We start from the raw sequence: 12,572 nt of genomic DNA on the forward strand, positions 1-12,572 counted from the left end.
GAAAATCCCCAGAAAAAATTAAAATAAAGCGCTTATTCGCGGTTCCCCGCAATTTCCGTTCGCCGGTTTCCCCACACCTTCCCGTCCTTCTCCAACAACTTTCAGTCTATCTTCAACCCTTCCATCATCCTCCCATGAAATCCTCCCGAGGTTACCATCTTGATATCTCAGTTCAGCGACAATGGCACCTCGACTCCCCCAACCTATCTCTACCCTTCAAGCACTCTCACGCGCCGCCCCACTTTCAATCCGCATCCCAGTTGCGCGCTTGAGTACCAGCAGCAGCGACAGTGTGATCCAAACTCAACACGTCCCGGCCCCAGGCTCCGGGACCATTCGCGTTCTTCTTCTCAACCGGCCCAAGGCTCGGAATGCCATCTCTCTCAGCCTGTTGGATGGCCTATCGCAACAGGTCAAATCCATCGCGGCCGAGAACGGCCAAGGGCCGACTCGAGCCTTGGTGCTCGGTAGCAACGTGGATGCCGCGTTCTGCGCCGGGGCGGATCTCAAGGAACGTGCCGACATGAGCAAAGAGGAGTTGGTCCCCCTCCCCCTCCCCCTTTCTTCCCCCGATATTCGATCTTCCGGTCTGCTAACCCCCACGCTCCGTTCCACCGCATCCACAGAACGAGCCAATTCCTCCGCCACCTCCGCCAAACCTTCACCGCCCTCTCCGCCCTCCCCATCCCGACCGTCTCCGCCGTCTCCTCCACGGCCCTGGGCGGCGGCCTGGAGCTGGCCCTGTGCTCGCACTTCCGGGTCTTCGGCTCCTCGTGCATGGTCGGGCTCCCGGAGACGCGCCTGGCCATCATCCCCGGCGCGGGCGGCACCTACCGCCTGCCGCGGCTGATCGGGGTGCACCGCGCGCGCGACATGATCCTGACAGGCCGGCGGGTGTCCGGGCCCGAGGCATACTTCCTGGGGCTGTGCGATCGGCTGGTGGAGGTCCTGCCGGAGGAGGAGAAGCAGGAGGGCGTCGCGCGGGAGAAGGTGCTGCGCGAGGGGATCAACCTCGCGCTGGGGATCTGCGAGGGCGGGCCCGTGGCGATCCGCCAGGCGATGAAGGCGCTGGATGGGTGGGAGCAGGGCGAGGCGGCGGAGAATGAGGCGTATGAGGGGGTGATGGGCACGGAGGATCGGATGGAGGCGCTGCGGGCGTTCGCGGAGCGGAGGAAGCCGGTGTTCAGGGGGAGGTGAGTTGGGGTTGGTAGTTCTCACTTTGTGAAAGTGGTGTACACTTTTTGTGATGCTGAGAGGGTTACTGCTGAGGGGGTTACTGCTGAAGGGGTTACTGCTGAAGGAGGAGGAAAGTAGTGTTGGGCGCGTGATGAGATATCAAGATTACTACCATCACGTTTGAGGTGAAAATGCTGAGTGTGTTGAGTTGTAGTTTATCTGGGGACTCTCTTATATCAAGGCACGGGCCGGTTATGGATCGGTTCTGCGTTATAGTAGGTCGGATTCTAATGTCACATCTCCACCCCCAGCACAGACGGTAGCGGTAGCATCAAGCAGTATTGCCGTTAGAGTATCATAGCCACTGATCAACCACCAAGGGAGGTATGGGTTGTTCGAAATTCTAATCCCTCTATACACAATACACCGACATGGAATACTCCGTCTTGCGGCCCTGTTGAGTCCAGGTCTGATGTAACGTAGTTATACGTGATAATCTAGGAAGTTGGAACTGGGACATGCCAGAGCAAAGCCAAGAAGAATTGGACCATTGCCTGATTTTTGGTGATATTCTCAGTTCAGTTCTGACTCACAGCCTTTTCAAAGTAGTGTTCTACAAGACTCGAACCTCCAAGTAAGAGAGGTCTTCCTCATTGCACCGCTGCGCCTTCGGGGCGTTTGTTTTGCCCCGGGGAGGGAAGGAGGGAGGCTGCGTGCCCGCCCCCGGGTTGGCAACGGTCAGCTGGGGGTGCCCCCTCGGAGCTGGTTGACGGGGGGGGTGTCTCAGTGGCAAGTGAGTACATCAACTGGCGCTAAGGTATGAGGGGTTTATTCTCCATCAGTGGATTTTTGAGCTGATAGAGAACATGAGTAGGCAGAGTGAGCAAGCGGGACAAGCACCTGGGGTTGGAGTCAATCATTCAGGATTCCTGGTTGACATGAGATACGTTTCTCATTTTATCTTGGGTGTGTATGATCTTCCTTTCAGAGCTAAAGCTTACCTATATACACGGGCGTGGGGTTGTTTAAGCTTCCGTCTGACTAACTAGTATTTGGCGTTAGATTCTGCTGAGGTTATATGTGGTAAATGATGGATCATGGTGGATTAAGCAAATGATTACCCTTTTCAGTAAGTCATGGCTGGGACGGGACAAGCCAGGAGTGGGCGTTGGTTACTGTAGTGAAGACAATGAGCAAATTCATTAGATATTAGTTGTTTCTGCTTCTACCCGTGATGAATAACTAAGGAACAGTAAATCTATCTCGATATAGTAAACCTACAGACTGCCCATGTTTGGACCCTCTACATACTCTCTCATTCCCGTGTATAGAGGGACTGCCTCGCGGTCAAGAATCATACGTGGCCTTGCACTAATCAAAGATCTTCTGGTCGGACAAATAATCACTCGTTGAAGGGTCTTTGAGTTAGTTAGTGCTTACAGCTGGCAGCTGGGCTTACAGGGCGCCAGAACATCCTTCCGGAAGTTAACTGCGCACGCAGGACTGCCCCTTGTTTTGGATGCGAAGGTGGCGGGCTTCCGAGCGATCGGTGAATATGCAACATCCTGAGATTGGGAAACGGTGGGAAGGAGACAGCCAGATGATGTTGTGTTTGACTGGTCTTCGATAGTGGTTTGAGATGTAATCAAGCATGTAGAATGATGCTTGGGTGAAGTGGGGGTGGCTGGCTACTGCAGAGTACGCGGGAAGTCACTGCCTGTCCAAGGCTACTAACTACGACTTGAGTCAACCACGGCGAAATCTGCCTGGAAACAAGACTACTACTCCGTACAAATCATCCACAGCAATCAGCAAGCAACTTAACCTTCCCGATCGGACGGATGCCAAAACCTTGGAGGAGTTCCCGTGGTTTTCCTCAGGGGAGGTGACCAGTGGGAGGTCATGCTGCCGGCCTCGCTGACTGCAGATCCGTGACACGAGCCTCGGGGCTGAGTCTTGCAGCTAGACTTGCGAAGAGTCCGACAAGGCTGAACAGTCACCGCTACCTAGGAGTCTCCTACCTGCTTGGATAGTACTAGCTTTGACCCTGTTATATCATACAATGAATGACCTATCATCACCTCTCTCTCATGAATCGTGGTCTTTTTTCCGTGGAAAGTCCCCGTTTCACCCATCCATCGTTCTGTACTGTAACTACTACTTATAACATAACAACAACCATTGAAGACCTGTCAAGCGCCATGTGTATTTAGTTGACCTTTTTAAGATTGTCTCAGCCTCAGCAAGATTAGCACAGCAAGATTAGGAAATCTGATTGCCCTGAGGTGGAGATTTGTAGGGGTCTTATTCTGTCTGCATTTGGCACCAACTGCCACTCCGGGGGCCGGGCAAGTCATCCGCCTTTCTCATGCTCCTTCCTCCCCAGCGCATAAATAACTTATTGTTCCCCACACACACACACACACACACACAAACTCTCTCTCTCTCTCTTCTTCTTCTTCTTCTTCTTCTTCTTCTTCTTCTTCTTCTTCTTCGTTCTCCACTACCACATACACCCGCTCAATACTGACCTTCGTATCAAACATCCTACCTTCGCTTTCTTCCCCTTACAGGCATTCGAGGTATCGTCAAACGTCCAAGGAATCTTGACGTTTCGACTATCTCACCCACACCCTAACCCATGGCCGGCCTTCCCGCTCGGGTGAAGGAGATCGGTCTCAGCGAGGTTTACCGTTCTGAGGAAGCGCCCCTCGTTGATATTGTCTTCGTGCACGGCCTCAACGGCCATGCTTACAACACCTGGGCTTCCAAGAACAATGGCACCTTTTGGCCCGCCGATCTCCTTCCTGAGGTCCTCGGCCCTAGTCGCGTTCGCCTCTTGACGTACGGATACAACGCCAATGTCACGGCTTTCACCGACGGCGCCTCGAAAGACCGTCTTCATAATCATGCAGAAACGTTGGCCTCGGGCTTGGCCGCGAACCGAAATGTGAGTGATATCGCCCCTCCTCCGCTCCTTCGTCTGACTCGCGCGGAAGTCGTATTTTGTCCCAGGGTATACATATTGACCTCGTTCAGCTGCGGAATTGTTCAGAAAGGCCAATAATTTTCGTTTGCCACTCGCTGGGCGGCCTGGTCGTCAAGCGCACCCTGATATACTGCCGGAGCGTGAACAACGAGAAGATCCAGCATCTCAGGTCCATATACGTTTCCACGTACGGCATCCTGTTTCTCGGAACTCCCCACAACGGATCCGACGTCGCAAAGTGGGGCGCGCTTTTGCAGAATATCTGTAGTGCTGTAATGCCGAAGAAGTTCATGGAATCTTCGCCTCACTTGGTTAAAGCCCTCAAGACAAACAACGAGACTCTTCAGAACATCAATAGCCTCTTCGCTGATATCACTAGTCGCTTCCACATCTACTTCTTTCATGAAACCTTGTCCAGTGACGTCAAGGGCACTCGCGAGCTGATTGTCGACGAGAGCTCTGCGGCACCTTACATGGAAGGTGTCGAACGGATGGGCATCGAAGCTGACCATAGCCATATGTGCAAATTTGACGATGAGGGCTCTCCTGGATATGAGGCTGTGGCAGAGGCTCTCTTGCGATATTCGCGTGACGCCCCAGCGACCATACATGAACGCTGGATCGAAGAGGGAAAAGCGCGCCGGCTCATGAAAGAGACCATAGCCCGGGAGATGTTTGGAAATGGTATGTGATCTCGGTCGATTGCCTTCGCGTAACTCTTTCACTTCGTTCCTACCCAAGCGGCCGCCAAGAGCTGACGATGTACGGATAGTTGACACGGAGCAACTGGGAAGAAGCGCCCCGGACCTTCGCACAATTGGTAGGCCACACATGCTTCCTGGTCCCCATTCTCCAATTACCTGGAATCAGTACGAGGTCGAAGAGCCCCCGGAACCTTCTTTCCCTTATAGTAAGCATTTCTAGGCGGTGCATCGTGTTGAAGAAATTCGTGGAGGGGCGGTAATTGTCTTCTTCGTCGTCTCAATACTTTCGTCTGTTTCTCTGCTCCATGTATCCTAGTTGCTTCTTTTTGCCATGGACACATTGTCAGTCGATAATGCTGACTATGTCTCAGGTAACTCTGAATTAATGGTACTCCCTTCTGAGAGAAGACGATCGGTTGTATCAGAAATGGCGATGGCAGAGAGCACCGAGCTTCCTATGTCACGATCGCTACGGGCAGATCCGCTGTTTGTGGTCCCACCCGGCTTCCATCCAAATGCAACATTTGTAGGCATGAAGAAAGAGCTTGAAGTGTTGCATGCGCGTTTGTTCAAAGCCAAGAAGAGAGCGGAGCGTCTAATGGCCGTCTTGATTTGTGGAGGACCCGGGACTGGCAAGTCACACCTTGCACGACAATATGTGTGCACCCATCGAGATATCTACCCAGCGGGGATTTTCTGGGTCGATGCCAAGTCACTTGAATCAACCTACAAGTGTTTCTGGGATATGGCTCAGGCGGCTGCACTGACGGATGGGCAGGAATTCCGGTACCCCGACACCAACCCATCTCGCAAGTATGTAGACTCGGTGAGGACATGGCTGCAAAACCGGGAAGGGTGGCTCATTGTGTTCGACGGAATCAGCTTTGCGCACGAGCATGATATCAACAACTTCAAGCAGTTTCTCCCGTTCAACAAGAACTGCAGTATCATCTACACCTCGGTGGATAAAACCCTGAAGAGGAAACAACGTTTATACGAGCCATATTGCCTTCAGGTGAAGCCACTCGAGCCGGAGAACGCATGCAAGCTGCTTTTTGAAGACCTCGGTATCAGAAAACCAACCGCAGGCCAGATCAGGAAAGCCACGGAACTGGTAACTCACTATGAGTGCCTGCCACTCGCTATACATGCGATTGGCCACAGGCTTAGCGCCACGTCGAAGCCAATTGAGCGTTATCACATCAATTCACATTTGACAGACGAAAAGCTGGCGGAACCGTTTCTAAGCATCATGCACGACCTAATGTGTCTGGGGCACTGGACGGCACTCAACCTGGTTAACATGCTTTCGTTCTTTAGTCACCATATCCCGGTTGGTCTCTTAACCTTGGGTCTCTCAACACGTATAAAGCAGAGGGCTGGAGTCATCACCCAGAGCAGAAGCGGAGAAACGGGGGATCTTGACACGACGATTGGAATCTTGATCAGGTATGGCCTCATTGAACGAGTGTCTGACTCGTACCCGCTGCACCCCGCAGCTCTGTCGCCTCAGGCAGAGAGAGACAATGTGCTGGAACAAAAGTTTGTGGTACCGGACCTCTCTGAGTCGCAAACAGAAAGCAGTCAGGAAGCCTTCTTCTCTTCAGTTTTGCAGAATGCAGGAACGATTGACGTCTTGAAGATCCACAGTGTCGTTCAGGGGTTCTGCCGTGATGAGCTGAAGATGATGGATGAAGAAGAGCGGAGGAAAGCCGCCGCCACAAACCCAAACGCTCCGGAGACTGGATTGTATGATTCATGGCTTGTCGTGGTATGCGACGTACTCAGCACCTCGTACACGAAAGTTCAAACAAGAAACGAAACCGACGGCTACGGACTTGTCAAAGATTACCGCGAGTTTGAGACTCATGTGTCAAAGGTGCTCGAGCACTTCCCAAGACGATCTGCCCGGGAGGCAGCTGCGGTCCGTCAGGCGCGGGAAGACATGAGGATATTGAAGAGGAGTATTTCCAGGGAGATAGATCGGATTTCACCAAGGTCTGGTTCGATCTATAACCAACGCTCGGTCTTTGATCGATCAAGTAGCTCGTCTTCATCGGTGCCTGAGTCCGCCGCTGAGGACTTGCCTGGTTGGCTTGAACCAGCATCGCCCCAGGTGGAGTCTCCGCAGGAGGCCGCTCCGCGCCCGCAAAAATTCAATCTGAAGCCTTTCCTCCCACACATATTTCGTCATTCCAGCCAGGATCAGGCGGGCAGCGCTCCTCCAATTTCGCAAACGGGTGAAGAAAGCGAGAGGCCTGAGTCCAATTCATCTGAAGTGGTATCTAGTACGAATACGTCGGATGACCGAGGCTGGCATCTTGTCAAGAAATCTTCGAAGCCCCCAAAGCCTGCTGGTAACAAGCCTAAACGGCCTAGTTTACCGCATCACATTCGTGGCTCTCAGCCTGCAGCGCCTGTTCTCAAGGTCTTCCCCGTAGAGGGCATATCGGGCAAGCCTGGAGACCAAGACCGTAGCAGCTCTCGGACTTCGGCGTCGGAGGCGTTGACGGCGGTCACAAAAATCACGCGCCCCCAGATGAACGGCAGGCAATTTGCAAGTGCTCCAGGCGATTTCACAAAGAGCTTGTCGAAGGAAAATGATTCGCCGAGCTACGCCACGATTGCAGCCAGACAGGCGCAACATATCACTGAAAAGCCACGGTCATCCTCGATTCCTAATAGAAGCCGGCCAAGGTTGCAGGGTGTGCAGGATAAATCCTCTGAAGAATCACTTTTCAACCGTTCGAGCAACATTATGTCTTCGAAGCCTCCAATGACCTCTTCGACATATAGTGAGCCTGATCCGGCGTATTTGAGCCATCAGTTGAATGCTTTGGAACTCGGGGTAACGGCTAGTCGATATAGAGCGCCTCTGGGCACGTCCTTCAGTGGTATTGGGTCTCCAGTGGGCGATATGTCAGCAAGCACACCTTCTATGACATATCTCGCGCCAGGCCTGCCATATGAGGGTAACATCGATATATCAGCAGCACGTCGACTGAGCACCACACCATCGACATCAACAGGCCCAGTTTCCCATCCGTCTGCGATCATGCCCGGAACATCACCACCGTTTTCAGACGTGCACGCTGGATACACGTCCGAGCCGGCCCCAGAGCCGATGTCTCGTGATATGTCCGCGAAGTCACAACAGTCGTGGGCCACCGACCCAGTCCCGTATCCCCATAGATGGACCCCAGTTAACATCATTCCACCAATCCCGAAGCTGGCACCACCGCCAAGGCCAAGTAAATTTCAGGCAGAGCTTTCGTACGCAGCGGCAGCGGCACATCTCCGGACTTTGGAGCCTCTAGAGGGTCCCGTCCCCTTCGAGCCTGTGTGGCCGCATATGAATGTTGACAGCAGACCACAGTTTGGTGGGCCAGTGCAGTATGCAGCAGCAGCAGGGCAACTCTTGCCTGGGTACCCTGCAACTTACCACCCAAACCTCTCCGGACCTCTACTCTCACACGAGATCACCATACCGATGGCGGAGCCGCGCGGCGGGCGAGCCCGGAGTGGGAGCTCTCCTCCACGACAAGAATAACCCATAAACGGGATCAAGATCGAATAAGCAACAACGAAAAGTACTCTCAGTTATTTGGCGTCAGGTTTGTCGGAATTATATTGCGTGAAAACAGCATAGCAGGTTGGGGGGAATGGAGGGCTCGGTGTTGACATGTATCATCCCCGCATGTGGGCGGCGTAACGCGTCTGTGGATATTTGGCTTGTTGATTCATTTTCATCATTTTCCGGGCACCGATGACCAGTTTTGTTTGAGACTGTATCATCAATAGAGCAATGCCACACTAAGCAAATAATAAGGTGTAGTTAATTTGATGCAGATACACACGGTTTCACAGTTTTACCGACTTCAGAGATGATTTGTGTGAGGGGGAGAGAAGAATGAAAGAAGGCGTAAAGGAAGAAAGGTGCGGGGAAACGGGAGCATCCCAGCTACACCGCCTTCTGGATCCGAGATATACGAGGCAGAAAGCACTTTGTGCACGGTGCTGAAATGTACAGCGAGGAAGCATGCACTTGATTAGACTACATCAGAGATAGAGCCAAGTTCTAGCACTTAGGGCTGATCAAAGTAGTGTTCTTCTATAAGTAGTTCTCTAACTAAAACTTACAGTACGTACAAGCAAGAGCAAATTCTGCCGGGGACCAGACCGGGCGGTGGGATTTGCGGGGGACCCACTGGGGAAATGGGCTAAGCCCAAAAGAGAGGGAGTACGAGAGGTGGCGGGCGGGCATCGACGTAAGAGCGACATAAGAGAAGAGAAGCAAGCCAAGCCAAGCTGCCCAGCATGACGTCGTTCAACTGCCATGCCTCAAGCTTATAAGACTCTGGTTGCCAGCATGCTTCCTGGACTACACTGACAACTACTCCGTATATTCACATCTGATCCTCAGTCTCAAGAACCATCCTCAATTGGTACAACTACTCCCATTACTACCACCATTACTATTACTCTATACATACATCTCAACATACATCTTATACAATATCCCACCATGTCTTTCATCGCTCGCATCGCCCCTGTCGCTCGCACCGCCTCCGCGGCTCTCAAGCCCACTGCCCCCTCCATCTCCATCGGCGCCACTCGCGCTCTCTCCTCCAGCGCCTGCCTGAACAAGGGTCCCGTTGAATCCGCCAAGGACACTCTCAAGGCCGCCGACCGCACTGTTTCTGATGCTGCCGTGAAGGGTATTGAGGTCGGAGGTACGTTACTTCACTCCTTTTCCCTTTCTCCTCCCTACTCGGAGGGACTAGGCTAACCTGATTGAACCCGCCAACAGAGACCGCCGCCGAGAAGCTCAAGGGTACCGTGGGCGCTGCCTCGGGCCAGGCTCAGGCCAAGACCGGCGAACTGCAGGGTGATGCGGCCGAGTTGGCCGGCAAGGGCAAGGGCAAGGCCGAGGAGGCTTTGGGTCAGGCCAAGGGTGCTGCTGGCCAGGCCAAGGGAAAGACGGACGAGCTCCTGGGTGAAGCCAAGGGCAAGGCTAAGGAAACTGCTGGTCGGTTCTAGATGAGCAAGCATCATCTTTTGATTTTATTGCGCGTGGTTTTTCTTTTTACTTGTTCCTTGACAACCACTTTCACTGGATGATGTGATGAAGATATGCTAGCTATCATGGGCCTTGTGATTGTATTATTATTATTCTAATGAAACAAAGAAAAGATTTCTTCATGATTTTTGTGACTTTGATGATAGAGTAGTTATGATAGGTTAAGTGATTGTGGAGGTGGTTAGTGGCTCGGCGATGATGTAAGGCCGCATGGCTCTATCGCCATAAGGATCGGATCCAACATTCTAAAAATAAGGAGTTTCCGGGGTCTTGCAGAACTTTAATTCCCGTGCCATGTGAGGGAGTTTATGGGTATACGTATCAACATGAGTTATAGGTTACAACAATTATACAATTAGAAGGCTTTCAGGTCGTCGGTTCTGATGACGCCAACAAAACATTTACTTGTATCTGGTTCAGGGGCCAGATGTGTTGTGCAGAACTAAACCTCGATCCATGATTTGTTATCCAACTGTCCCTGCCCCTCCGATCATGAACCGAGGCATGGTTTTTTTGCCTCTGTTCCCCTTATCGCCCCTTCCCCACTCGTCTGTTGCTTCCTGCTACCTACCTCTCTTTTCGTTTCTTCTCTTACTTTTTTGTTCTCTCCTTCTCGGTGTTTCCCTGTTGTGGCGGTTTCCCCTCCTTATCCTGTCCTCTTCACCTTCCATTCATTTCTACATCGTCTTTCCTAGTCTGAAACAACACAATGAGGAATTTCGATAACCCTCTCAGTGTGCTCAAGGCCATCCTTGTGCGCATCCCGCTCGTACTCAAAGTCATCTTCCTCCATGCCATTCGCCTCTCCCCGGTCAAGGGCAAGCAGGATCTCCGCACCGAGTTGACTGTCGCCATCATTCGCTCGCTCCTCAGCTTCAGCGCCTCCATTTCCGAGCAGCAGAAAGCCAGCATCCGCGACCCGGGCATCAAGGGTCCCATGTGGGTGTCCAAGGTGACGTTTCCGCAGCCGGAGATCGACGTCCAGGACGCAGTCGTGAAAGCCATTGAAGCCCTCAGAACGGGCGATGAGACCTACGATCTGCCTGGAGTGGCACCGGTCGAAGCAGAATGGACGGGCTATCGCAGTGGCGTGGACAAGAACGCCCCGCAGCCCGACATCTCCGAGGAGGCCAAGTATGAGGAGTTGAAGAAGGAATCGAAGGAAGACATGGTCATTCTCTACTTCCATGGGGGGATTTACTTGTGAGTTCTCCCTGTCTTTATCTCTCTCTCTTCCCATGACCTCTTAAGGATCAATGGTATCATCTTGCACGAAACTCACCGCTCAATTCCAGCCTTATGGATCCCTGCACGCACCGTCCCACCGTTGCGCAACTCTCCAAACGCACTGGGGCCCCCGTCCTCTCCGTGCGCTACCGTCTCGCCCCCCAGCACCCCTTCCCTGCCGCCCTGACCGACGCCCTCGTCGCCTACCTCTCCCTCATCTCCCCACCCCCGGGCTCCCTCCATGACCCCATCCCTGCCAACAAGATCATCCTGGCCGGCGACTCCGCAGGGGGCAATCTCTCCCTCGTTCTCACTCAACTCCTGCTGACTCTCCGCCGCGTTCAATCCACCATCCGCTTCCACGGCCGCGACATCCCCATCGCCCTCCCCGCAGGCGTCGCCACCTCCTCCCCCTGGTGTGACATGACCCGGTCGATGCCCTCAGTGGCCCATAATGCGATCTACGACTACCTGGATGCGCCGGCATCTACGCCCGCCACAGACCCGTTCTTCCGGCCCCTGGTGGTCCCCGCCGACGACATCTGGCCCGTGAAGCCTCCGCGCGTGGACCTGTACGTACACGCCTCCTCCCTCCTGCACCCGCTCGTCTCTCCGATCGCCGGCGACGCGGAGCTCTGGGCCGACGCCCCGCCCGTGCTTCTCTCCATCGGCGAGGAAGGCCTCACGGACGAGGCGCTCGTGCTTGCCCGCAAGATGCACCGCGCCGGCGCCCCCATCCTTGTTGAGCAGTTCGAGGGCATGCCGCACTGTTTCGGGATGGTGATGCTGGACGCGCCCTCGGGTCGGCGGTTCTACGATGGCATGGCGCGGTTCTGTCGCGATGCGGTGTTCCACAAGGGGAAGGAAGTGAAGGCGAAGAGCGGCGAGGTTACATTCATCGGGTATAAGTTGCTCTCCGAGAAGGCGATTCCCGTGGAGAAGGCAGTCACGCTCTCGGACGAGGAGGTCGAGGAGCGGCTACGCGTGAATGCGCAGTGGCGGTTGGACGGCGAGAGGGAGTTGCAGAGGGAGTGGGCGGACAAGGCCAAGTTGTGATTTTTCCTTTCCCGCCCGGACACACCATCCATACACACAACAACCTTTAAGGTTCCCTCCCTTAGCTCTTTCTCCATTCTCCATACCCCCACCCCTCTAAGGTGTTCTCAATTCTTCCCAATTGATCTTGTGGATGATGTGACAGTTTAGGTTTGACCTCTTCCGCTTGGCGTGTTACTCGATTTGTTAATGTTGTTCATGGTTCAATACCCTGTTAGACTATTTGCGCTTAGCATAATGAACACGATTGAATGTATTCCGCTCAGATGAAATAGTTGCTCTATGCATGAAGGATCTTAGTGTGTACGTACTAGTATCTAGTCTCCGACTAATTTAGTAC

At 53.4% G+C, this 12,572-nt stretch overlaps 4 protein-coding genes across 4 annotated transcripts; all 4 read left to right on the plus strand.

Moving 5' to 3' along the window:
* The first annotated feature begins 119 nt into the window (after nucleotides 1-119).
* BO66DRAFT_390080 (putative mitochondrial methylglutaconyl-CoA hydratase (Auh)) lies at nucleotides 120-1,441 on the plus strand. Its single transcript, XM_025646925.1, has 2 exons — nucleotides 120-537; nucleotides 627-1,441. The coding sequence occupies exons 1-2, from the start codon at nucleotides 182-184 to the stop codon at nucleotides 1,195-1,197; spliced, it is 927 nt and encodes a 308-aa protein (XP_025506197.1). The 5' UTR covers nucleotides 120-181; the 3' UTR covers nucleotides 1,198-1,441.
* A 3,388-nt stretch (nucleotides 1,442-4,829) lies between these two features.
* On the plus strand, nucleotides 4,830-8,694 carry BO66DRAFT_390082 (LipA and NB-ARC domain protein). The gene is made up of 3 exons (XM_025646926.1): nucleotides 4,830-4,849; nucleotides 4,938-4,985; nucleotides 5,241-8,694. The coding sequence occupies exons 1-3, from the start codon at nucleotides 4,837-4,839 to the stop codon at nucleotides 8,417-8,419; spliced, it is 3,240 nt and encodes a 1,079-aa protein (XP_025506198.1). The 5' UTR covers nucleotides 4,830-4,836; the 3' UTR covers nucleotides 8,420-8,694.
* A 481-nt stretch (nucleotides 8,695-9,175) lies between these two features.
* Nucleotides 9,176-10,073, plus strand: BO66DRAFT_427243 (uncharacterized protein). The gene is made up of 2 exons (XM_025650337.1): nucleotides 9,176-9,602; nucleotides 9,680-10,073. Exons 1-2 carry the CDS (start codon nucleotides 9,395-9,397, stop codon nucleotides 9,907-9,909), a joined length of 438 nt encoding a protein of 145 aa, XP_025506199.1. The 5' UTR covers nucleotides 9,176-9,394; the 3' UTR covers nucleotides 9,910-10,073.
* Nucleotides 10,074-10,658: 585 nt separating this feature from the next.
* On the plus strand, nucleotides 10,659-12,266 carry BO66DRAFT_345183 (putative lipase/esterase; the record flags this gene model as incomplete). Its single annotated transcript, XM_025644540.1, has 2 exons — nucleotides 10,659-11,152; nucleotides 11,245-12,266. The coding sequence occupies 2 exons, from the start codon at nucleotides 10,659-10,661 to the stop codon at nucleotides 12,230-12,232; spliced, it is 1,482 nt and encodes a 493-aa protein (XP_025506200.1). The 3' UTR covers nucleotides 12,233-12,266.
* Between the last annotated feature and the right edge of the window lie 306 nt (nucleotides 12,267-12,572).

The sequence above is a fragment of the Aspergillus aculeatinus genome, assembly GCF_003184765.1.
Source record: "Aspergillus aculeatinus CBS 121060 unplaced genomic scaffold BO66scaffold_12, whole genome shotgun sequence".
Taxonomy (NCBI): Eukaryota; Fungi; Ascomycota; class Eurotiomycetes; order Eurotiales; family Aspergillaceae; genus Aspergillus; species Aspergillus aculeatinus.

What these genes read in the sequence shown, in the direction of transcription:
- BO66DRAFT_390080 (XM_025646925.1), top strand. Translation starts at nt 182, where the DNA reads ATGGCACCTCGACTCCCCCAACCTATCTCTACCCTTCAAGCACTCTCA. An exon ending in GCCGACATGAGCAAAGAGGA is followed by an intron (nt 538 to 626) that starts GTTGGTCCCCCT and finishes CCGCATCCACAG; the next exon opens with AACGAGCCAATTCCTCCGCC.
- BO66DRAFT_390082 (XM_025646926.1), top strand. An exon ending in CCCGGACCTTCGCACAATTG is followed by an intron (nt 4,986 to 5,240) that starts GTAGGCCACACA and finishes ACTATGTCTCAG; the next exon opens with GTAACTCTGAATTAATGGTA.
- BO66DRAFT_427243 (XM_025650337.1), top strand. Translation starts at nt 9,395, where the DNA reads ATGTCTTTCATCGCTCGCATCGCCCCTGTCGCTCGCACCGCCTCCGCG. An exon ending in GAAGGGTATTGAGGTCGGAG is followed by an intron (nt 9,603 to 9,679) that starts GTACGTTACTTC and finishes ACCCGCCAACAG; the next exon opens with AGACCGCCGCCGAGAAGCTC.